We start from the raw sequence: 25,884 nt of genomic DNA on the forward strand, positions 1-25,884 counted from the left end.
GAGGAAGGGTGCAAGCCTTCACGCCCTCCCATCTTGGTAGGATTGTGTGATAGGAGTCGACCTAACTAGTGAGTGAAACTGCCCACTACTAAACTGGGGAGAAATTGTGTAAAGGTCCTCTAAAACCTCTAAAGATGCAATTATGAAGAACCCCTCGAAGATTTAAAGAACCTCATGTGAAGGTTCTTTAAACCTTTAAAAGGATCCTCACACTCATATCTCATTTTCAAACATGGTTCTTCAGGGAACCAAGCATGGTTCTTCTTGTGGCACCTTTATTTTGAGTATTGACTTATATACACTCCATTGTGGTTTGAACAGTGAGCTCAAGGAGCTATGAAAGAACTGTGAGGAGGCTGGGAGAGGGTGGGTGAGAGAATAGTGGTGGGTGATGTATGACGGCAGAAGATGGTGATATCTGAGCGCACTCCGGCGCAGCTCGTCGCTGCGGATAGCACTAACACCTACAGAGCTGCACAAGCAGCCCTTTTATAGAAAGCAGGCCTTTTTAAATGCCTCTAAAATAACACGCTAATGGTATTCTTATCTTTTTTGCTGCCCTCGGGCTCACAGTGGAGAGCACACATACACGCACGGAGAAGTGCTTATACAGAGATATTGTCAGGAAATATGTGATAAGCTAATGTCATCAGACACGGTGTCACGGATGGCTCCGGATACAAATACCCTGCCAGTCCAAGTTGCCTTATGATGGATGTTATTGTGCTTTGTGGACACAAATGGGACATTACATTAATCACGCTCATCGTCCTCATCAGTCATTCTGACGTTTGGCTGGATTCTCATCTATCTCGATAAACTATCAGTGGTGAAAAGTCTTGATGCTTGTCTCTGGGTCTAATCTGCCATCAATCAGTCCAGAGGACTGAGCAGTAAGACGCTAGCCCACTCCATCCTCTCCACAGCTGGACATATCTTTTATCTCCCACAAGCGTGATGCAGTTGATGCTTCTTCTTGGTACCTGCAAATGAAATGGCAAAAAGAGTGTGGGGGGGGGCATTCAAGCTGACCACTGTTATGAAAGGAAGAAAAGTGAGTAGCACCATCATCACCGTCATCATCAAGGACGCACGCCCCCCCACACCCCGCTCCATCCCCCACCTCCCGCTCCGAGAAGTTTCTCATGGCTCAACCGCGCAGGAGAGCGAGTTTGTGAGAGAGAGAGAGAGAGAGAGAGAGAGAGAGAGAGAGAGAGAGGTGGGGGGGGGAGGAGGCGTGCACTGCGCAGGAGCTGTAAGTAGAGGGAGCGCGGCGGAGGTAGGAGCTCCAGCACACCGACGCGCGCTGATGCTCCGCCGCACGCCGTGAGCAAAAGTTGGAGGGACCGTTTTCCAAAAGCGTCGAGCTCACCGGCTCCGCGCGGAGAGAAAAACAAGCGAGGTTCTCAAGAGCTGCTTGCGGGAAACCACGGATTTGTAAACGTTTTACGGGCGTGCGGACGTTTTCTGACGGGTCTGTGGACGCGTGGCATGGGATTCGGGAGCCGAGAATCCCATGAGAGACGCTCGAGCAAGTCGTGAGGCGCGCGGGAGGGAGCGTACACGTACACGTAGACGTACGCGCACCTGTACACGTACACGTTCACGTTCACATACCTGACTTTGCTTCCGGAATGCGGGACGGGAGGGCATTTGTCCACGAGATCTGAGTAAACTTTGAAAGGGACTGCCTACGAAACGAGGGAAGCCCGTAAACGTTACGGTACGCACAACTGTTCACGTACACGTACCTGGACTTGCTTCCGAAATGCGGGACGGGAGGACATCCGTCCGTGAGATCTGAGTAAACTTGGACAAAAGGAATTGCATTACAAACCTACAAAACGAGAGTGTCCGATACGTTCCGTCTCAAGCTCGTCGCGATGTCGGCGCTGCGGAAGAAGTTCGGGGATGACTACCAGGTGGTGACCACGTCCTCAAGCGGCACCGGCTTCAACCCGGCGGCAGCCGAGAAGAAGAAGAAAGCGGCAGCGCTTCGTGGACAAGAACGGCCGCTGCAACGTGCAGCACGGCAACCTGGGCAGCGAGACCAGCCGTTACCTGTCCGACCTCTTCACCACGCTGGTGGACCTCAAGTGGCGCTGGAACCTCTTCATCTTCATCCTCACCTACACGGTGGCCTGGCTCTTCATGGCCTCCATGTGGTGGGTGATCGCCTTCATCCGCGGCGACCTGGACCAGGCGCACGACGACAAGTACACGCCGTGCGTGGCCAACGTCTACAACTTCCCCTCGGCCTTCCTCTTCTTCATCGAGACCGAGGCCACCATCGGCTACGGCTACCGCTACATCACGGACAAGTGCCCCGAGGGCATCATCCTCTTCCTCTTCCAGTCCATCCTGGGGTCTATCGTGGACGCCTTCCTCATCGGCTGCATGTTCATCAAGATGTCGCAGCCCAAGAAGCGTGCCGAGACGCTTATGTTCAGCGAGCACGCCGCCATCTCCATGCGGGACGGCAAGCTGACCCTCATGTTCCGGGTGGGCAACCTGAGGAACAGTCACATGGTGTCGGCACAGATCCGCTGCAAACTTCTCAAAGTGAGAATGTTGTTTTTTTATTGTCTTGATTGTAAATAAATCATAATGTAACAAGTTTTAATGTAATATAATATAGTACTGCTCAGCAAAATAAGAATGCATCCCCTGTTTTTTGTTTATAAATGTCCAGCAGGAAAGAAATGGACACTGTAAGAGTGAATTCAACACTGGTAGGAGTTAATTCTGCACTGTAAGAGTGACTTCAGCACTGGAGATGCCTTCTTTTTTGTAGCAAGTTGATGACCTCAGGCCTGTACCGAATGAAAGGCCGTGGTCAAACGCCTGCCTCTGCCCCTGAGTAAATAGCCTGGAAATGAATTTAAGTGATGAAGCCATGACATTTGATTTCCAGCAGAGCACTACGGTCATGTTATTGATTCACTTAATGTGGAGATGAAATTTTCCCTTTGGGTCAGTGATCCATGGCAGAATCATCACATCAAGAGCTCACCCCCCCACCCAGTGGCCTTTTCTCACTCTGTCTATCACTGTCACTGCTCTCTCTCTCTCTTCTCTTTTCTCTCTCTCTCTTTCTCTACCTGTAGTCTCGGCAGACTCCCGAGGGCGAGTTCCTCCCTTTGGACCAGCTGGAGCTGGACGTTGGCTTCAGCACAGGAGCAGACCAGCTCTTCCTAGTGTCTCCTCTGACCATTTGCCATGTGATCGACTCCAAGAGCCCGTTCTACGACCTCTCACTCAGGTCCATGCAGACTGAGCAGTTTGAGATTGTCGTGATCCTGGAAGGCATCGTGGAGACCACTGGTGAGACTTTTTTCTCCAAAACAAGTACAGTCACGAAATGGAAATCACAGTATTACCAGTCTTAAGCGCATGAGATCTGTGTTTTGTTCTGGCTGTTTTATTAAGTGTTACTACAACTGAAATTAGAGCTGCAACTACTGATTAATTCTCTAATTAAGCTATTGACTATGATTAGGTTGATTAACTGATTATGCTTAATGGCCTAACAGTGTCTAAAATCCACCCAATTCCGTCTTTTAAGGTTCAGTGAAACAACAGAAGCCATATCACCCTCAACACTTCCTGTAGTTTATTGCAATCTATCAGAATGACAGCATATCCTCTGAACATACGTTATAGCACACTGTTGTTTTCAAGTAAAACAACTTCATCAACTAATACTTGTAGCCCAATTTTAAATAGCTACGTGGGATATTTACAGGAACAGTTAGGCATAAAATCAAATGCATACAATTTTCCAGTTGCCCCAGATGTAGTCGATCAGCCAAAACATGTTTTGTGTCCAAATTACTCTCCCTTAGATTAGCCTTGGAGCTATGAGGCTAACACTGAGTGTGTTTACATGCACTTAATAATCAGATAACTGCAGAAAATCAGATTTTATCACTAATCTGATCAACGCATTTATATGCACTTGAGTAATCAGATAATGGGGAAACATGAGGTTTACAGTAATCGGGTTTCTGCTTTGCTACCAGCCAATAAACTCGTGACAAAAAAAAACGGGTCATAAATGTAACGTAAACTTAAACTTTAAAGATATTTAAATCCTTCATTTTGTCAAGCATGTAGTTGGTTTTAGTGTCGCTCCAAAAGTGTTTTGCTGCGTCCCGCGGCGACGCTGCTTTCTTATTTCTAGTCCCGCCATCTGTTTTCTCTCATGCCCAGACTGAGAAATCTGAAAGAAATCAGAGTAAGAGTTCACACGCACTGAGAAATCTGATTACTGAGCTAAAATCCAGCTCTCTTTACCAGATTTCTTAATCAGATTTCTAGATCGGAGTATGCTGTTTATGTGACCATTTGAATAATCAGACAACAGCAGAAATACGATTATGATCAAACTATTGAGTGCATGTAAACGCACCGAATGTTAGCAAACTCTAGAAGTCAATAGTCATCCAAATCTTTTCCACAAATACATCCCCAAAACGTCTCTTAACTGTGTTGTGCCTAATCAGAATTTGCAATTTATGTTGTTTCCTTTTTTAAACATATATCTTCAGTTTGAAAATTTGAGATTGAGTTACTTGTGAACACAAACAACAGTCAACATAATCCACATGCCTCCATGACGTGCATGCTTGCAAAGAAAGTCAGGATTCCACTCAGTACCTGTTGTCTAAAATGGCTGCGTTCAGCTTTTGTTCAGTTTTGTTTATTTTCATAGTTCACAATATATACTGCGTCCCACTGACAGCTGGCCTTAATGAAAACCTGGATGCAGTCTAAGCAGTTGGAGAGAGATTTTGAGGATGTATTCATGCAAAAGATTCGGGTGACTACTGACTTCAAGTTTTGCTAGCAATTCTAATCTCATAGCGCCGGTGTTCACTAAAGAAGCAAAATTTGGACAGCAAACATGTTATGACTGATTGATTACATCTGGGGTAACGGGAAAATACTGTTAATTGAATTTTTGGCCAAACTGTTGCTTTAATCAGGTTAGTGTTTCTGTAGATGTTCTAGAGTTAGCCAGAAGATAACCCAACCCTGGTCTTGTACTGCCAAATATGCAGGACCGAGGTACTCCTGAACCTGTGTTAGTGTTTTGGGTTTGTTAGAAAGTGTTTAGTGGGTATATCGCGGTGTACCGAGGTCTACCAGATCCATGCTGCAGTGAGTGATCAGTGGGCGTAGGTGCTCGTTCGCTGGCACCCATTTACTGTTTATCCTGTAAAGGAGTTGCGGATGTCAGTGTCTAGCAGAACACAGAGAGGGAGAGAGAGAGCGAGAGAGAGAGATGAACAGCCTTGTTATGTAAGACGTGTGAAACATGAAGGAGCCTTTTGTTCAGCATCCTGTATCTCAAAAGTCGAACATGCTGAGAGTGCAGTCCACCTGTCAATCAAATCTCAGCTCACCTATGCCTTTTTGTAACTCGGGCTCCGAGCGCACTGACCTGCACGAAAACACCAGACAAGCAAAGCGGCATGAAAAATAGATCTATACAAAACATACCGAGCCGAACTGACACCAACAAACACCTACGCATACACAGACACAGAGACTTATGCTGCAACGGCGTCTCTACACGGTCGTGTATGCTGACAGGTCTTCCACATGAACGGTGCGTATACCGCAGCGAGCAATCAGAATATTCCACCCACAGAAAGTGAGCGGATTTGTGGGTAAAAAAGGAATAAAAAAAAAAAAACACACAGAATTATGTACAGTTAGTCAGCACTCTGTTCTCCCCATTGTGAATCAGTTTCCATAGCAACTAAATCTCCCCCTCCTTAAGCGGTCTCAGTACAGTAAAGTCTCACAGCCTGTTTGAGGTATGGAGAAGGGATGAGAAAGAACCGCTCGTGTTTTTTATATCACACGTCAAAATCGAAAAGTAATTACAACATATTATGCAGTCCATTAGATGCAGTTAATTGCATTCTTTTGTGTGCACGTCTCCCAGAGTGAGCCAGTCTTTGGGACATGTGTTGTCCGTGTCCTCTGCTGTCTCCCAACTAAACTCCGCATTTGCGAGGCCTCGCGGAGAGAGCGGTTGTGACATCCGCATTATTAGCTTCCCCTCAGAGCACTTTGTCACTGGCCGGCTGAAGAGAAGTCAGGACGGGCCTCCAGCCTCTCAAGGAAGGCCACTCTGTGGCCGCTCTGACCAGATCTGACCGTACTCTGGCGCTTATACCTGTGTTGAGAGCTTCGGTTCTCGCATCAAATGCTTTCGTAGGCCAGAAATGTACAGCACATGAATATGCGAATGCTTTGAGCTGCACAGAATTTATTTTACGCATTGTTGCATTGAAGTGTGTCACCTGAGAACTGATAACGCAGCTGCAGTCTGAGCGCTACAGCAAGGGGGTGCTATGGCAGGCATAACCGAAATAAAATGGCTAAGAGAGACCAGATGTCAATACTTTTTTTGCAAGCCCCTAGAAGTCATTGTAATTAGAATTTCCATGCCAGGGCAATTAAAACACTTTAAAATACTTCAATATGTTATACTGAATTTAACGTTATCTGTCATGTTATATAGTATACACAGCATTGTATCCCTCAGCCTTATCAGGTTAACAAAACTCATGATTTTATAGTGTGTTTATGCCTCCATTCATCAACGACTGCTCACTACAACATCCAGATTACATAAATACAGGGTGTCCCAAAAAAACTGACATCATTTGAGATGTGAATATCTGAGTAACTACATGTCCTGGCAATACAAGATTTATTTATCAAAATTCAAACAAGAAATTCAGAGGGATGTAGATTTTATAACCGACTTCACAAAGCTTCACTAATGTAATATTTTCCGATACTGGTGGTCGTCCAGACCCCTTTGTCCTGCACAGACAGCCTTCCTCTTTGAATTTTTTGTGCCGTGTCCAAATCTGCTTTCCAGTTGGTGCATTTTTATTGAATTTTCTTGAAAATGCTCGCTGCACACTTCTGTTTGACTGTGTTTGAGCATATTCTAACACACAAAATGCCTTTTCAGTTCTAGTGAACGCCATTCTTCAACCTGAAAAACAAAACATTAAAAATGAAACTTAGTTTTTACACATTTTGTTAAAATTTGAGATCATTTGAGGGACAATTGGCTGTTATTAGACTACGAAATTATGTCAATTTTTTTGGGACACCCTGTACATCATAAAACCATTGGAAATCCCTGTGATGTCAACCAATCTGGTGTGCTAGCCTAGCAACTAATTTTCAGGCTAAGAAGTTCAACCAGTGTAGCATTAGTGTAGCATCAACTTGTCAAACAAAAATCATGAAGAAAACAGATATTCTATCTTTATTCGTCTGGCTATTATCTGCTTTCCACAGCTAATGAAAAAAACAGTAATTCAAAACTGCCTGCTCCCAAAAAGCCCCCCAAAACAGTTGAGGTTTTTCAAAAATGTCTCCCGCCTTCAAGATGCATCATCAGAAACCAGAAAATCCCATTCCAGAGCCGACTTCTGCACCACATAAACGTCCCAGTGGTTACTTTTTTTAATTGTGGTGCCAGAGTGTCTTTTTAATATTTCAGAACTATAAGCTTTGGCTGTGTTTAAACTGGGCTTTATGTTGCATCCTACTCCATCTGTTATTCATGACTGCTGATGTAATTTCAGCACTGTGCTAGCTTGTTAGCAAGGACTACACAGCTAGCATTACAAAGAAGAAGGGTAATGCACCACAGTTCTCATTCTGAACCTGAAGCTAGACAAAGCAGTTATTCATAAGGTTTATGAACGTTATGCTTAGACTTCTCAAAAAATGGATGGTATCAGTGTCTGTTTAGTTAGCTAATTAGTAGGGATGTAACGATTCTCCAAATCCATGGTTCGGTTCAAACATCGACATTTGAGCCGTGGTTCATTTCATACCTCATTTTTTTTTTTTTTGTTTTGAGTTTTTTTGGAGCTTTGGGGGTGAATAAGAAAAAATAGGGAAAAAAAATTATGGGTTTTATTGAATCACTAACATTTAGGAACAACAAGGAGAAGAACACTAAAGAACATGGTAGATTAACTTTTTAACATAATTCACATAAATTAACTATGTAAGCATAAAATAAGAAACAAGTCTCTTAAAACCATCTAAGCAAATGGAAAAATACACAAACACACACACACACACATCATCTAAACCGCTTATCCTTCTGGGTCGCGGTGGGGTGCTGGAGCCTATCCCAGCTGTCATTGGGCGGAAGGCAGGATACACCCTGGACAGGTCGCCAGTCCATCGCAGGGCCAAATGGAAAAATAAATAAATAAAAAAGATTCTCTGAGTGCGGTGTCCACAGGATTTTGGGGGGTCATGTCAACACGTCTATTTTTGTGGGTGTAAGAGTAATAGCAGATCGGGTTTAGACCCAAAGCACATTGCGTCACGTTACATCATTTGTGTTTGCGTGAGCTACATTTCTGTCTTTATTCTTCAGTATTGAACTCTCTCCTCAACTGTAAGCCACTCTTCTGTTGCATCTGCAGAGCTGTGGGCTGTTACATCATAGCCAGCGTTCGGAAAACCGCTGCATGCCTCGAAGGAATTCACAGCACAGACTGTGCAGACACTGAAACTAGCGTGTTGGAGACAGGATGTTTAGACCGAGTATAATCCATGCTGTGTTCGAAGAGTCTTGCCTGCTGGGTTACTACTTGTGTCTTCAACCAGTGGATGATTATTGGAGTTTGGATTGCAGTGTGGTGTTGTTTACTACCTACGACAGTTTAGGAGGCCTTCGTGTACATTGAACGCTAAACGGTAATCAACTAGCTCCAGCCCTTCAGGGCCGTGGTAAATTGGAGAAAAAGGGCCACCTCTGACCACCCCAGCCGCCCAAAACAAAAAAAGCCCTGAAGTCTGATACTGTATGTCACTGAGAGCACACAGAGAATGGAGCACAGCTGCATGGTCGATTACAGCTCGACACAGCCCGATAGCAAAACACACTGCCATCTCAGCCATCACACCCACAGAGAGAGAGAGAGAGAGAGAGAGAGAGAGGAGAGAGAGTTGCACTTTCTTTTGTAATATTAATATTAAAGAATACCTGAGATATACTTATGTTTAACCCTATCTTACCTAACATATCATGAGTGATACATTCTAAGACTTCGGCTTTGTCTGTTTTTAATTCATTAAATCTGCCCCCAGAGTTTTGAAAGTACACAGTAAAATGTAAAATGTATCACCAGACTAAAACTTTAAAATTATAAAACTTTAGAGGAGAGGGAAAAAAATTATTCTGTCAAGAAATTAAAAGATATGAGGAGTACAAGTTTTCACGAGGGAATATAAGGTTTCATTCCGACTGTGACGATGTGGGATTGGAGCTTTAGGCATGCTACAGTTTTCTATCACTATATAAAAGAAGCAGTTTTTACTATGGGGATGCACTGTAATCGTTTCTAAGCCAGTGTCCACACACAGTGGCCCTGATTCAGCAAAGTTGCATAAAAAGGACAGCAAATTGACCGCCTTTAATGACCTCTGAACCACTCTGCATCTGGTTCGTGAAACCTTCGTACGGCATGCGAAGTGGAGGTTTGAGTGCAAACGATGAATCAGCTTCAGTGCGTGAAATTAAATACCAGCCTAAAAGAACCTCATTTAAATATCATTTACATGAACTAATTCGTGCAGATGTTTGGGTATGGAGCCAAAAAAACCGACAGCTTTCAGCAGTTCGTGAGCCAATGGCTGTGCTTGTGTAGTATTAGTGTTAAAATGACATAGAATGATGTGATTGTGTAATGTGATTATTTTCCAAAAATAACATTTAAATGCTGTATTATTACAGTGTATGAGATGCTTCTGCACCCGCTCTGCTTTTGTACTATTTAAAACAAAAGCACAGAGTAATACGTCTTTAAATGGAACATGGAATAGCATTTATTTACACCAATGTGCATGTAATATAAGTACCTTCACTTTTGCACTGGTTTGCCATGTGTACAAATTATTAGTGTTATTGTTATTTTCTATTTTTGCTCTTATTATTAGTTTTATAGATGGTATGAATGATAGTTTTGATTAGTTAACTGGAAATCAGGTATTTTTTTCAGGTTATTAAACTAATAATCACAAATTTAGTGTGATCATATATACATATGGCAGAAATAAACTTATTGTGCATCAAACCTCAGTGAAATTTGGGTGCACTGATTTTACAGTCATTTGATCAAACACAGATTTGATGAATAAGGGCCATTCAGTACAGAATTCAGATCACCAGGGGCTTATTATTAATTAGTTTCATCAGTGTAACCATAAAGGGCAACTTTAAAGTGGAATAAATCCCTATTAAGGTGTTTTTTTTTTGCTCAGAATGGTACTTTGTGATTGAAACTGAATAAAAATCTACAGATATTTGGCTTTGTTAGATAATGTTGAAATAAACACATATGGAAAGGAATGCCACTGCATTGTGACATGTTATAACAGGAGAAGAGTAGATTAAGATGGAGAAATAGCTGCTTTTTTGCCTTGACATTCCGTGGTGAATTCAATAAGGACATCCTTGAATTTGATGAAACAGAGAAACTGAGAACATTATTAGGAAAAGGGCAAAACGCTCTGTTGTTGGCAGATACATAAAAATAGTAGAGGTCTGTATGGGCATGAGGCTGAAGCCAGAACCCGACCTGTGCCCGTGACTTCTAAATCTACCCTAATCAGGCCCGACTCGTACTGCTGAATTTGAAAGCTGAACCCACTTGCATGCGCTAACGGAGATGTATTATCGCAGGCACAGTTTTGCGGTGCTTTGCTTTGTTACTGAGCGTCTCAGTTGATCATGACATCACTAAATTAACTGGCGTGAGGAAATACTCTGGCAAAGATTTTTGTTTCTGGCTAGTAGCTGCAGAACGGCGGCTTCCATGGTAAATGTGTCGCTGAAGAGACAACATGCCTCCCTGCTGTCTTAGCTGAAAATACTATCACAAGCTCTACACTGTCCGTGACCAGAGTGCTGTACATGACCAGAGTGCTGTACATGACCAGAGTGCTTTCAATCTACAAGTCCAGCTGACTGAAGGCACTAATTGATCCAGTTTTGAAAGCTCAATTTTTTGCCTTTCTTTTGTTATACAAGTCCTTTGCTGTGCAACCGTATGGTGCTTTTGTAGGCCTGTCACAATTATTATGTAAACGCCTAATCAAAACTATTTGAAATGACTGTAGTTATTTAAGATGATCACAGCTATTTAAGTTGACCGCAATCACTTACTACAATCGTTAGAGTTCCACTGTAATTTGAGTCATTTCTGATGAGATCCATGATTTTAATCCAGCATGAATCAGCCATGTCTGTAGTTTTTTGCAAGGCTGCTAAGTAATAATACCAAAGCAAATTACCTTTTATAATTCACTGAAGTCAGAGCTCCCTCAGTAATAGTAGTGCTGTTTGAATCAATATCACAGTGAAATAACAAAACCAGGTAATAGAAAACGGCACCTCCATTTTTTTTATTTTTTAGGATCTGAAGACAGCTAAATGGAGTTTGATTTGACCCAATTCCTTAATCCTCAAGTTTATGACAAGACACAACAATCTGGCACTTTTTTGTTGGGATGGGGGCACCATATTGGACATTCAGCCGCACAACGTGTTGTTATTGTTTGGAAGTGTGGTGCCTGTTGCATAATGCTGAGATAAACATATGAGCGATGATGTTTTGACCCAGGCTATTATTATATACTCAGATCCCTTATCCTGTACAAATTGACCAGTCAAACCCTGCACAAATTACATTACTGGACATCCTCTCGTAAAACTAATCCAGCTCAAGTAGGGCTTAGAAAGGCTGCACTAGGTTGTGGTAAATAAATGTACATGAAAGAAAGCAGTAAATGTTTTCACTGGACCCATGAAAAGGAAACTCTTGAAAACAAAAAACTGAAAAAAAAGTTCTAACCTGTGGGCGGCACAAGTGATATTTATTTATTTGTTAGCTGTGCAGTTAACTGTTTTTAGCACTCATAAGTGTTTTCGTGCTTTTAGTTTTCACTCTCAAGAAATGTAGCTTGCATTGACTCTGCACATGTTTCTGTGTAACTGTAGACATTAGTTCAAACAGCTAGAAAACCAGATGGCTAGTTGGCTAATTTGGCCTAATTGCTTGTACTTATAGTTATTACAATCCTAGTTGCATAAATTGAGCAAAAAAAAGACAATTAAATCATTACTCACGATTATTTCTATGACAATTGATTGTCAAAGTTCTTGAATGTGACAGCCCTAGGCCTTCGTTGTCGTACTTTGCACTTCATAACGTGCTCATGTTTTCAGTAGGAGACAGCCTCTGGACGTTGTTGACATATGGCTTCCACTGTGTAACAGTACAGTCTTGCATTTTGTGGATGCAGTAATAAACAGTGTTTATTGACAGTTTGTCAAAGGATTCTTTGTGGTGATATCCATTACAGGAATTTTTTATGCGTTGTCATCTGAGGGGTTGAAGGCCATGGGTGCTCAGGTTTTTGGCCTTGACCTTTATGCACGGAGATTTTTTCAGATTCCCTAAATCTTTTGATGATATTTTGCACCGTGGAGGGTGAAATAGCTAAAATCACTTGCTGAAGAACATCGGGCCTCATTCACCAATATCTTCCTAATTTTTTTCTTAAATGTGTTCCTGAAGAAGGTCCTAAGAGAAAGTCTACATCGGATTCTTGACGTGTCCTTAAACCTCAGAACTGTTCACACCTTTGTGCTCTTCAGTGTGTGTAGATTCTGTTCTTACCCAAGAACAAACCCCAAATAAGAAAACACTGGTGAAAGTCAGAATCTTCGTGAAAACTGCATAAGTGCATTTTAAGAAGACATTTCTTCCTAAGAATGGTTGGTGAATGAGGCCCGTACTTTTTTTTCAATCATAAAGAACTCGGCCTTTCCTGGATGCTCCTTTTATATCCAAGCATGATTACATCACCTCTTTTAAAATGTTTTCTGGACATTTAACAATGTTTCTAGTCCTAAATTGCTCCATGTTTTTTGTTAAGTGGTACATGCATCAATTTCAGAATGAGCATATATTTACAGAAAAACAATGAATTAAATGATTGTATAAATCACTGCTTTCTTTTTGTTTTGCATTTCACATACGTCTCCAACTTTTTTGGAATCGGGTTTGTAATGTAACAGGTTTTGGTGTTTCCATAATGAAGACGTTTCTGCTTCATTTGGAATTTTAAACAGGTCCCCACTGACGAGTTTTCTTTTTATTTCATCTGTGGCGAATATTCAGTAAGGCTGGCTTTATTGTACACTTAAACTAGAGTGCAGAAATTTGTGTAGGCAAATTCCTTCACATAAAACTAATGTACTACTTACAAAATAACTCATTCTAAAACAAACCTGAGCCTGAGCCTGACCCAAGCCCAATGTCATACTTGAAAAAACTGGCCCGAAACTGGCCCAAAACCCAATATTTTGTAGATCACTGATGGTACGGCACCAGTGGTGGTGCTAGTATAGTATACTTGGTAAAAAATATAGATAAATATTTCTGTTTATATATGTAGCACAAATTGGCCAGTCAAGTCCTGCACAAATTACATTACTGGATGTCCTCTGGTAAAACTAATCCAGCTCGAATAGGGCTTAAGATGGGTGCACTAGGTTGTGGTAAATAAATGTATAGTATACATGGTAAAAATATAGATAAATATATCTGTTTATACATGTAGCACTAAATGTGTGCATTCCCTGCGTACGGGTACATGTGTGTTTTAATGCTGTCGCTATTGATTATATTATTTAGATGATTGATAGAGTAATCTGAGGGATCTGAGGCCAAACATGGACTGACCAGTAACAAACTGTGCATAGCCTTTTAAAATTATGAAATACTTTATTTGAAAAAGTTAAATTAAATTAAACAATATTAAACATCATTTATATATCACTGCTGTCAGGACGAAACCTTGTAACTCATGTAACTTGTGACATAATTGTGCTCTTTACATTTAAAGTGACAGATGAATTTACTGACACAGTTCTTGTTCCATTAACTCCTATTCAAAGTTATGAAGTTTTTATCTCCTGTATAGTTACTGTAGATAGAGGTTTTGTCCCAACATTAACACTATGTAAATGGGTGTTTTCATCAGGCTGTTTCTTACTGTAAAAGAGAAAAGTAAATTATTAGTTAAAACATTATCTAATATTACTTAATATTGGTTATAATAATAATCACACGAAAACTGTCAATTAATCATTGCTGACTCATTGAGAAGGTAAATTATAATGGATTTTTTTAATGAGTAATTGAGCTTAAGACAGTAAGTCATGGCAGGCCTAGTGTATACAGTGGCCCCAAAAAGTATTTGGACACCGCAGCAACTATTGGTAAACTTGTTTAGGTTCCTTCATGAAATGTTTAACAAAATGATATTTAAGAAAGAGACATATTTCCCACAACACCAAACCGATGGTGGGCTCTTTGTTTGGAGAAAGTCTGGAGAGGAATTCCAACCAGACTGCACTAAGGCTACTGTAGAGCACAGAGGTGTAAACATCAAGGTCTGGAGCTGTGTTTCTTCCTCTGGTGTCGGTGAGGTTGTGTTCACTGATCATTTTGGATACAGACGTCTGCAGAGAACCTGCTCGAACGATAACAGTCTAAAACACAACAGCTGCCTTGTGAAAAAACACTTTGCCAAAAAGGAAATGACAGAATTGGAATGATCGGTTTAGAATAGAAGCCACCTAGTTTGAAATTTTGTTTTGTTAATACAATGAGCTTAATACATGTTTAAAGATGGCACAAGTGTCCAAATACCTTCGGGGCCACTGTATACATGATCATCCAGATGTTCAGAATCACTTTCCATTTAAACAATTTTTGTTTTATTATTTTAGGTATAATAACATATTCTGAGTGGATTGAAATATTACAAACTATTTGCCAACAGATATTTTGCATGTTTAATTTTGCATTTCAAGAATTCTGTAAACAGATAAGATATTAAATGATAAATAATATACTGTAATTATGTATTTATACTATTTTTGTTTTTGTTATCTGCCTTGGGATCTCTTTTTTTATGCTTTTCATGTTAATTCCTGGCTGTTAATTTAATTCATTTGGACAGGAACAGGGATTTCAAACCTTTAAATAGTAATCTACAGTCAAATGCTAAACATTGGGCACTTTGTGAAAATAATTTTAATTATAAACAAACTTTTTTTATTGAATTTAACATATCTGTGAAAAAAACTAAAACATAAAATGTGGACTGTGCAAACATTATGGCACATTTTGTGCTTGGTATTTAATTTTTATTCCAAAATGTTAAACACAGCAAATAGAAATTATATTCTGAATTATACAGAAAAATGGCATATTTAAACTCTTTGTAGAGGATTTGTTAACATCAGCAAAATGTGTAATATGCAACCGCATATTGGTGGATATTTATAGACTTAGATTTAAATGCTTTGGCAACAGATTTAAATGCCTTGCGCTGTAACAAAAAACAAAATTGGCATGGTTAAACTTAAAAAAGTTGAAAAAAGAATCTTTAAATCTTTAACTGTTGTAAAACATTGTTTCAGGCGTCAGGCAGTAAATTCATAACTATTTCATATAATAATGTTCTGTGAAGGAGCTTTTAGAGAACTGAAAAATTCTGACTCAGAATGGAACATTTCGCATCAAACCATTTTGAATGACTTTGTTTACATCTCAAACATTTAATTCGGAAGAAATAAAAAAAAAAAACGTTGGAATTCCCCTTTAATACAGCCATGCCTGAGCTGAGTTGAGAAAACCTCAGAAAGAGAGCACATGGCAGAGAGACAGAGGGAGTGAGAGAGGCAGATAAAGGCAGAGAGATGGAGATGATGATGATGATGATGATGATGATGATAGTAGTGGTGGTAGGTAAAATGGGCATATTAGTGAGAAGCACTAAAAAAAGAAAAGTGGCCCACCTGCCTGGCCAAGCCACCTAGAGAGGGATGAGTGGGGGGAAAAAGTCCAAGAGCGACACAATGCAGGGAGAAAGAAAAGAGAGAGTGACGGAGTGACAGAGAGGGAGAGGGAAAGAGAGAGAGAGAAAAAGATGACAGAAACAGGTCACAGAGAGAGCACCTCCTCGCGAACCGAACAGAGCGCTTAATGACGGTCGCCATAGAAACACATTATCCCTCTCGGAAATATAAATTGTTCTCATAACTGTCAGCTGTAGGAGTGCGGTGATACCGTGCAGTTTTTTTTCCTCTTTATTTGTTTGTTTGTTTGTCCTACCCCACCCCCCCACACACACACACCCCACACCCCCCACACCCCCCACCTCCCAAAACGTAGGCTAATACGCACAAACGTTTTCTCACCAATGGCTGTAATGAAATTTGCTGTAATGGGTGAATATGGGGTGATTATGTAAGCGCTGTTCGAGGGGAATCAGTCTGGAGTCCCCCACCCTAACACACACACACACACACACACACACACACACTCCAGCGAACATCAAAAAGCCTGTTTAATATTTCATGCGCTGAATAATTATGTTTCGTACTCCTGAGCTGAGGATTTGTCAACTTGGCAATGGGGATTTTACAAAGGGGCCGAAAGCAGGAGAGACGCAAAACTGCGGGCGAGAGACTTGGAGAGTGTATTATAGGCTGACTGGGAGAAATGCAGCAGGCATGCGCTTGGATGGAGTGTGGTCTGAGGTGGTTTATGTAACCCGGAGGTGTGTGTGTGTTCTCCGCAGGAGACGGCGGCTGATCCACTGTTTTTTTTTTATTTATTATTATTTTATTTTTTCTTTTTTTCATCCCCGGTCCATTTTCCGCTTTCCAGCTAAGGCAGAACAGCTCTCCAAACAGCTCAGAGTTCATATCCAACAGCTCCGAGCTTGGCTCGCTGATCCCCATACAGTCCAAAAAAAACCCCTTTCAGCTCACTTCCACAAACACCTCAGATCCCCTGCCTCTCTCTCTGAACACAGGCACTCACAGATGGAGATAAAGGCACCCGACTCAGCTCAGCCTCTGAATAGACCGCTGCAGAGATGCTCCTGTTTTGGTGGGCTGAGACCGTGCTCCTGTTTTGAGCCCTAAAAGGCAAAAGTTATTGCTGCCAGTATTATTGCAATACAGTTTAAATGTAATTACATTATTGCCTAAATAGTTATGTAATTAAACCTATTTGCCTTTACAGTCAGTATCTCTGACTTTTTGCCTTTATTTCAGTTTTAACAAAAACAAATTAAAAAGCAAAATTATATTCCCTATAAAATAAGCCGTATGTACAACAGTAGCCGTCCACCCAATTCAAAACATGATAGTGTCCTCTTCTACTACACAAACGTGTCGAATGATTAGAATCTGTACTTTGAACAGAATTTCTAAGCTTGTTTCAAAGAATTATAATCAAACAAAATGTGACAGTAGGCTTTTGTTCAGATGTATGCAAAAGTTTAAACATCTTCTACAGAGAACAAGCTTATATATGACATTTTCCTGAAAATGTTATTGCATAATTTGTGCATTTGCTGATGTTTACATTTGAAAAATATAAAATATTATTTTTTTTGTTAAATTCAGCAAATGAACAGTAATTGTACTGTATGTTGTGCAGAGGATGTGTGAACCTTTTTTCACTTAGAGAATCAACATCATTGAGCCATATTATGAGAAAATAATTTTTCTCACTTGCTTGGATTTAAGAGCTTGATGTACTTTGCAAACATTGTTAAAATTCCAAAAAGTACCTTTACTCCCCTGCCCATACAGTCCATATATGAAACCTCAAGTGCTATTTGGGCAGGATTCGTTTATGTGGAGGTGGGGTAATGTAATTTTATCACAGGAAGTCTGTAATGTTCATGACTGAATTACAAGCCCTCTGTATTAATTAATTATAACCAAGGATGGAAGTGGGCACTCGATTTCCGTACTTCTCCCACACAGAAAATTTTCCATAAACAAGACAGAGGGGTTATTTAGGTAGGTAGGTAAACCCCACCAGAATCCTTTCTGTCGCAGGAATGAGCAGTCGGTAAAATGACTGACAGATTCTAACGGGGCTGAAATACACATAGTAATATACAGTAATAACTACATTCCCCATCCTCCCCACGTAAAACTAATCCAAACTGTAAAAACAGCCCGTTTTGAATTAACCATGACTATGACCACCATTCACCCTACAGCAGTTTAGTCCACGCTTTTAGGTTGAAGTGATAAAGAGTGTTGTTACTGCAGACAGTCTGTAGTGGAGTTATTGGGATGGGAGTTGTGCTGCTCTTGGCTGTCAAGAAGCAAAAGTATCAGTGCAGCTTTCCAGAGGATCCAAACAGGACTGGCTAAAGTTGCATTGCGTACTTTGTTCCATGTTGCTTTTTGAATGAGCCAATCAAAACAATGACGAGTCATTTTCACACATTTCACTTAAAGGCTTAGTAACATAACCTACCTGCCAAGTTCAGAAAGATATAAAAATGTTGGAAAAATTAATTATGACTATTTTAGTACATAAAGCTACACAAATAATACTTTATAATATAAAGTATGTCCATATAAATGGACATCAGGAGAAAAAATGGGAGAGTTCGTTTGCAAAAAACAATAAATGCCATTTTTTAAAAAACGAGCTGACTGAGTTATTCTTAGCACATCATGAACTCTAAATACATTTTGCCACAAAAGCCGTTACTGTAGCTGCTGCAAGTTCACGTTTTACAGCAGAAACGGTCAAAAGGTCAGCGCTGTTCTTGAGCAGAACCCGATAAATCCATTCAGTGAATCAGTGCGCAGCATTCAGGACGCAGCACTGCTGGCAATTGTTTTAGGCAGAATCTCAAATGGCTCCGCTCTCCTACAAAGTGCGCTACGTGGGTCTTAAAATAACGGCTACTGCATCTAAACAGTGCACAGTGTAGTCTAACAGAGAGCCACTTTGGATTCAGCCATGTGTGGACAATTCATACTGGACATTTTGGTGTTTAAATTTCGGGGTTAAAACCAATATTTCGTAACTCATGTAGTGCACTATCCAGGGAGCAGTGAGCCACTTAAGAGTCAGATTTAGCTTTAGGTATGATCTTATAGATGTTTAATATTGACCATTAATGGGCTGTTTTTTCAGCACTTTACCTACCTATTAAAGAATGTTGAACATTGCACTTAAAAAGACAAGAAGAAAATAAGTTATATTTATTTTAGTTATTTTTACTTTGATCGATATTACCCAGAATGCACAATACAAAAACATGATTTATGTAAGTTCATTAAAATGGAGATTTCTGTTTTTTGCAAATGAACTCTTCACATGTTGAATATGGGCTGGTTAACTCCATGAATTGTGTCTGTGTTATTTGACAACCTTGTACCTCTCTTTCTGGGCTTTTTGCTTCAGGGAAGATGTGTTGGATTAGATTCAGAAACATTCTGTTCTTGGGTTCGTATGAAGGTTCTTTTTATAGCCGGGGCTTTATGTGGTTTAATTAAGGAGGCAGAGTGTGGGTGATACACAGATCTAATGAATTTCCCTCCGATAAAGCTCTTGTTTTCATGCAACCAAATGGACCGTGAACAGACGTTCCCGTGGGTGTTGCTTGACAGTAAATGTTGCTCCTGTGTGCTCACGTACACGTGTGTGTGTGTGTGTGTGTGTGTGTGTGTGTGTGTGTTTGAATGTGCATGTTAATAATGCATGTTAGTTACATAAGAACAGCATCACATATTCCTTAAATATATTCATTGAATTTGCCTTTTATCCCACTGTTCTTCCACTGGAATCTGCCCATCTTTGGGGACACCTTGAAATTGTTTTATCTTGACTCTCACTTTTTAGTTATGGAAGAAATACAGCAAGGGCCTCATGAAACAAGTTCAGCTTAGGTAGTGTTTCAGCTTCACAAAACCTTCCAAAAAGGACTGTGGGTAAAGGAGAATTCCACTGACTGTCCACAATTTCTGCATAATTAAATCATTAAGATGTAAACAAAGTGGTTCAGAGTGGTTTGGTGTGAAATACTTCATTCTAGAGAAACTTGCCAAGTCAGCATTGTTCACAGTGGTGGTGATAGGAACCAGACGTCCAGAGAGTTGAATGCCTCTAAAAGTTCCCTCACGGAAATATGTTACACATAATAATTATGAATACGCCACCTGATGCCTGAAACATTGAGAGCGTTTATATGCACTTAATAATCCGATAACTGCAGAAAATCAGATTTTGTCAGTAATCCGATCAACGCATTTACATGCTCTTGAGTAATCAGATAATGGGAAACTCCGGGTCTACATGAGTCAGACAGTAATCAGATTTCTACATTGAAACCAGCCAATGAACTCACAGTAGAAGACGTGGCGTAAACGTAACGTAAAACTCAAACTTCATGCTGCATTTTTTTTTAAACATTGCGCCACTTTACCTGAAAATATGAACGTACATTTAGAATATGAAGAATATTTTAATCCTTTATTTCCTGTTTGGTTTCAGCGCCTCTCCAAAAGTGTTTTGCTGCATCTTGCGACATCCACTGTCTGTTCTCACGCATGTGCAGGCAGAGAAATCCGAAAGAAATCAGAGTAAGAGTTCACATGCACTGAGAAATCTGATTACTGACCTAAAATCCAGCTCTCATTATCGGATTACTAGATCGAAGTATGGTGTTTACATGACCATTTTGAATAATCAGATAACTGCAGAAATCCGATTATAATCGGAATACTGAGTGCATGTAAACACACTCATTGTTTAATGATAGGTCTGAGATGAAGTTAGGCAGGCATTGTAGAGCAAAGTAGGCCCCAAAAGAATTTTTTTAGATTTACCATAATCAACTTTAGATATTAAAGCTCAGAAGACACGTGTACACTCTTAGAACAGATGGTTCTTCTTTAGGAAAGACAATGCCTCTATGTAGAACCATGAACACTCAAAGAACCATATTTGCATGGTGTAATCATTCTTCAGATCGATGAAGGATGTGTTGTATATGGTTCTATATAGAACCTTTTTGAAAAGGGTTCTTCTATTGTTACAAGCTTGACTTCGTAGCAATAGAAGAACCCTTTTTGGTGTTATATCATATTTAAAAGTGTCAAAAGCAACAGTAAAATAGCAATACTGTCCCACTGCCGCTCTGTTAGTGCTTATTGGAGTAATAACTGCTTTATTTTCTTGATATCAGTGACTAGAAAATGACTGGAGATGTCCACCTCCGTCAGTCTCTGATCGGTCCAAAGCTCAGCTCTGACTGGTCCAGGAGCTGTTCATGGCCCTGAACTCATAATTGCTGAACTGAACCTGCCCTGGAGCAGGTTAAACATGCAGCATAAGTTGCCATGGTGATGTAGCCCAGTAAAAGTGATCTGTCATCATGAGACAGAACTAAGCTTAAAGGGGAATGCCACCAATTTTTCACAATTTCGGCACATACAGACTTCAAGTCTTTCAGAACAGCCGTGAAATGGATTTTATTTACTGTCCAAAACTACCAGCTAACTTTTTTATGTAAACCTGGTAATGGTAAAGTTTTATTTTCGAACTATCTTGCCTTAAAACACCCTGCATGTTCCCCTCCATCATAAATGGATTTTGGGCATTTTAAGCCTAAACCTTATCTCAAAACTATCAAAAGTATTTTAGGCATCAGGTTGTGTGTTAGGAACCTTTTCATGTAATACATTGTTGTGAGGGAGCTTTGAGAGGCATTAAAGTTTTAAGACATCTGGTTCCCATCACCACCACTCTTTTTAAAGCACTTAATGAGCATTAATATAAGTACTTATTGAACTGTACTGTACTGCACTATGTCTAATGCTGTTTCTTTTTCTCTAGGTATCAACATAGGCTTTGTTAGCAATGTCTGAGCTCAGGAGTAGCTTTTACTCTAACCTAATTGTACTGGCTAAGATGCTTTCTCTGAGTAGACAAACAGCACTTTTGTAAGTCACTGTGGATAAGAGCGTCTGATAACTGCTGTAAGTGTAAATGTAAATGAACAATTCTGACTCAATTTCTCTGTAACAGAGCATTTTACATCAGATCACTCAGAATTACTTTGTTTATATCCTAATGATTTAACTATGCAGACATTTCAAAATATTGGTGGAAGTCCCCTTTAATGTTAACTGGCTACATAAGAAATCCTGCTTTGTTAGACCCTGCACATGTTTTATTATCATAAAACGGCTGTTTACTATTATGGGTATGTTTTGCATGTCTTCCCTTGTTTATAGAATGGGGTCTTCCTAAAAAATGATTTGACAGTTTTCTATTGTTATAAAAGCACATATTGAAAATCTTCTGCTTCAAAAGTGGTTCAAACACCTGAAAGGTTTGAGAGCTGATGAGTGCTGACATCACAACAAGGGGATAAAATGTGTGGGCTTTGGCATTCTTCCCCAGGCAGAGCTTGTGTCAGTTGTTCCTTCGGTTTTGCAGTTTTTGCAAAGAAAACAGCTTTCCATTTAACCCTTTAATGTCAAGGCCAAAAAGCCTCTATTTCAGCCTCATAACCTCCTCCTTTATTCTCAGAAAAAAAGGCACTAAACTGTACCTTTCAGGGTGCAGGCACTATCGCCAGGGTAGCACCCTCAAGGGTAAGTCTTCAGTACCCTTAGTTAGGGGAGTTTTGATGGTGTATTTAGATTTTACCTTTAAATTTCTTAATGCTGTCATCACATTTATTTTGACATGTAAATAACATGACAAAAACAACCATGTAGATGTTTATGTTGCTTATGTCACAAACTACTATTATGAATAAGCAAACATGAAGAGGAACATTCATTTGCATTTTAATCATTTTAATGCATTTTAATCTTTAAGCTCTGCCCACTCACATTGAAGTCATAAAAGCATGACTGCTTTTTGAATAAAGCACAATACAGGGCAGCCAATCACAACAGAGGTCATTTACTTATACCAGTTTGGTACCAGGCTGATTGTTTGTTTCTACGCTCACTGTTCATTTTATCAGCTCCACTTACTATATAAGTGCACTTTGTAGTTCTACAGTTACAGACTGTAGTCCATCTGTTTCTCTGTGTACTTTGTTAGCCCCCTTTTACCCTGTTCTTCAGTGGTCAGGACCCCCATGGACCCTCACAGAGCAGGTTCTATTTGGGTGGTGGATCATTCTCAGCACTGCAGTAACACTGATGTGGTGGTGGTGTGTTAATGTATGTTGTGCTGGTCTGAGTGGATCAGACACTGCAGTGCTGCTGGAGTTTTTAAACACTGTCCACTCACTGTCCACTCTATTAGACACTCCTACCTTGTCAGTCCACCTTGTAGATGTAAAGTCAAGGATGATAGCTCATCTGCTGCTGCACAGTCTGTGTTGGTCCTCCTCTAGTCCTTCATCAGTGGTCACAGGACGCTGCCCACAGGACACTGGCTGTTGGCTGTTGGTGGACTATTTTCAGTCCAGCAGTGACACTGAGGTGTTTAAAAACTCCAGCAGCACTGCTGTGTCTGATCCACTCAGACCAGCACAACACACACTAACACACCACCACCACATCAGTGTTACTGCAGTGCTGAGAATGATCCACCACCCAAATAGAACCTGCTCTGTGAGGGTCCATGGGGGTCCTGACCACTGAAGAACAGGGTAAAAGGGGGCTAACAAAGTATGCAGAGAAACAGATGGACTACAGTCTGTAACTGTAGAACTACAAAGTGCTCCTGTACAGTTAGTGGAGCTGATAAAATGGACAATGAGAGTAGAAACAAGGAGGTGGTCATAATGTTATGTCTGATCGGTGTATAGCAATGCAGAAAACAGTCTTGCTTAGATTTAGGATGAACATCGCTCATTTGGAGATGAATTGACTGATTTGCATTTATAATCACTCCAGCTGGTTTCCTGATACATTTAATCTGTAATGAGAAACTGTCAAACACTAGAGTCGCGAAGCTGAAGTCAGTTTCTCATTCGCCAGCTTCTTCATCAAATTTTCCCGTTCTACCTTAAATGGTGCAGCAGTAAGCTACATGTAAGGTGGAACTGGAGAATTTGAACAAGAAGCTGGCGAATGACAAGCTGACTGCCGTTGAATGTTAAGAGACATTTTACAAGAAACTGTCCTACTTTTGTGGAAAAGTTTCCTGCCAGAGATGCGAGAAAAACGACTATAGCTGAGCTAAAACTTAAAGCAGAGCAAAGTAAGTCTGGATTTTTGTTTATATTCTATTTTTTTAGCCAATACTAGTACATTAGCACATACTGAGACGTATTTATAGCAAAGATGCCGAAACATTACTTCAATAAAATGGACATGAAATGTTGTGGCTCTCAAGGTGGTTAGATTTTTGTTGAAACTTCACAAAATGGCTCCTTTTTTACATTTGAAGAAAGGTTGGAAAATAGTCATGTAAGAATAAATTACAACTGTTTAACATAAAGAAAACAGCAACACGCAAATTATATAAACAAAGATAAATAAAAAATAATAATAATTAAATGCCAGGAAAATTTAGGATATGAGTTCTTTAAGCAGCTGTTGTTCCAGTTTTACTCTATTACTATTCATTATATACTTTTTCTGTACTTTTGTATCAGGCATGACCTGCCAGGCCCGCACCTCGTACACGGAGGATGAGGTCCTGTGGGGTCACCGTTTCTTCCCGGTCATCTCTCTGGAGGAGGGCTTCTTTAAGGTGGACTACTCGCAGTTCCACGGCACCTTCGAGGTCCCCACTCCCCCCCACAGCGTCAAAGAGCAGGAGGAGAGTTTGCTGCTGTCTTCGCCCCTTACTGCCCCCTCGCTGTGCCATAGCACTGGCGGCCTTACTGAGGGCAGCGGGACTCTAGAGGGTCTGGAGCTGCAGAGCGACGCAGAGACCGCATCGGTCAACATGGCCGCCCCGCTGTCTAGCACCAAGCTTCCGGCCAAGCTGCAGAAGCTGACCGGCCGGGACGGAGGTGGACGAGATGGCATGCCCCGCAAGCTGCTGCGCATGAGCTCCGAAATCACTTACAACCTGGGAGACCTGCCTGTCAAGCTCCAGCGGATAAGCTCCGCCCCCGGCGTGGCTGAAGAAAGGTTACCACCGATCAGCTCCCTCCTCAGCCCCACCGAGGACAAGCTGCCTCCCAAACTAGGGCTGGTTGGCGGGATTGAACCCATCAGCCAATCGGTGACAGACCTGCCCCCCAAACTGCAGCGGTTGGCTGGTGGGGTAGGAGGGGTCGGGATTGGAGGGAGAATGGACGGTCACCTGCCGCCCAAACTCCGGAAGATGAACTCAGAGAGGTTCACAGGGTTAAGTCTGAAATGAACTGACTTGCCATTTACCTCCTTTGTAATCGTGGCTGAATAAAACGGACAATAACGTTAAAGCGATACTTCAGAAAATTACATTTACACAATTTTGCCCTTCCCCCAAATGTGGTTGGTGCGCCAGGACATGTTTGGTGTCTGAATTTAGCTTGTTTTTATACTGGAGCTCAATGCCTAATGTAGCTGAAGAGCAATGGAAGCTTAAGTGGGCAGTATACTTGAAATGAACATGCTGTCAGAAAGTGTACCGAAAGGGCCCATACCATGGAAAAATGAATTAAAAAAAAAGTTATTTTCAAGTTAAGATGTGAAAATAAGTGAACACATCCTCTACACTTTCGCACATTTCAAGGCACAATTACTGTTTGCTGAATTTAACATAAATGGAAAAAAACAACAAAAAACAAACAGTATGACCTGGGCTGCATGTTAAACTCAGCAAATTAACAGAAATTGTGCACTATAACTGGCAGAACATGCCATATTTAAGTTGGGTTGAAGAGAGTATGTTAACATATTTTCACTTAAAAAATTTAGCAGAACTTAAAATAAGCAAGCGCTATTGCCCCGAGACACAGCAAAACACTTGGAGCGTTGCTGAAACCAACTACATACTTGATGAAACC

The 25,884-nt window shown here is 40.8% G+C and overlaps 1 protein-coding gene across 1 annotated transcript; it reads left to right on the forward strand.

Moving 5' to 3' along the window:
• Positions 1-1,353: 1,353 nt before the first annotated feature.
• Positions 1,354-25,586, forward strand: kcnj3b (potassium inwardly rectifying channel subfamily J member 3b). Its single transcript, XM_036569845.1, is given in 4 exon segments — positions 1,354-1,960; positions 1,962-2,562; positions 3,108-3,324; positions 24,538-25,586. Coding segments are annotated over 4 exon segments (1,614 nt in total). The 5' UTR covers positions 1,354-1,883; the 3' UTR covers positions 25,257-25,586.
• The last annotated feature ends 298 nt before the right edge of the window (positions 25,587-25,884 follow it).

The sequence above is a fragment of the Colossoma macropomum genome, unplaced genomic scaffold, assembly GCF_904425465.1.
Source record: "Colossoma macropomum unplaced genomic scaffold, Colossoma_macropomum, whole genome shotgun sequence".
In the NCBI taxonomy this organism is placed as follows: domain Eukaryota; kingdom Metazoa; phylum Chordata; class Actinopteri; order Characiformes; family Serrasalmidae; genus Colossoma; species Colossoma macropomum.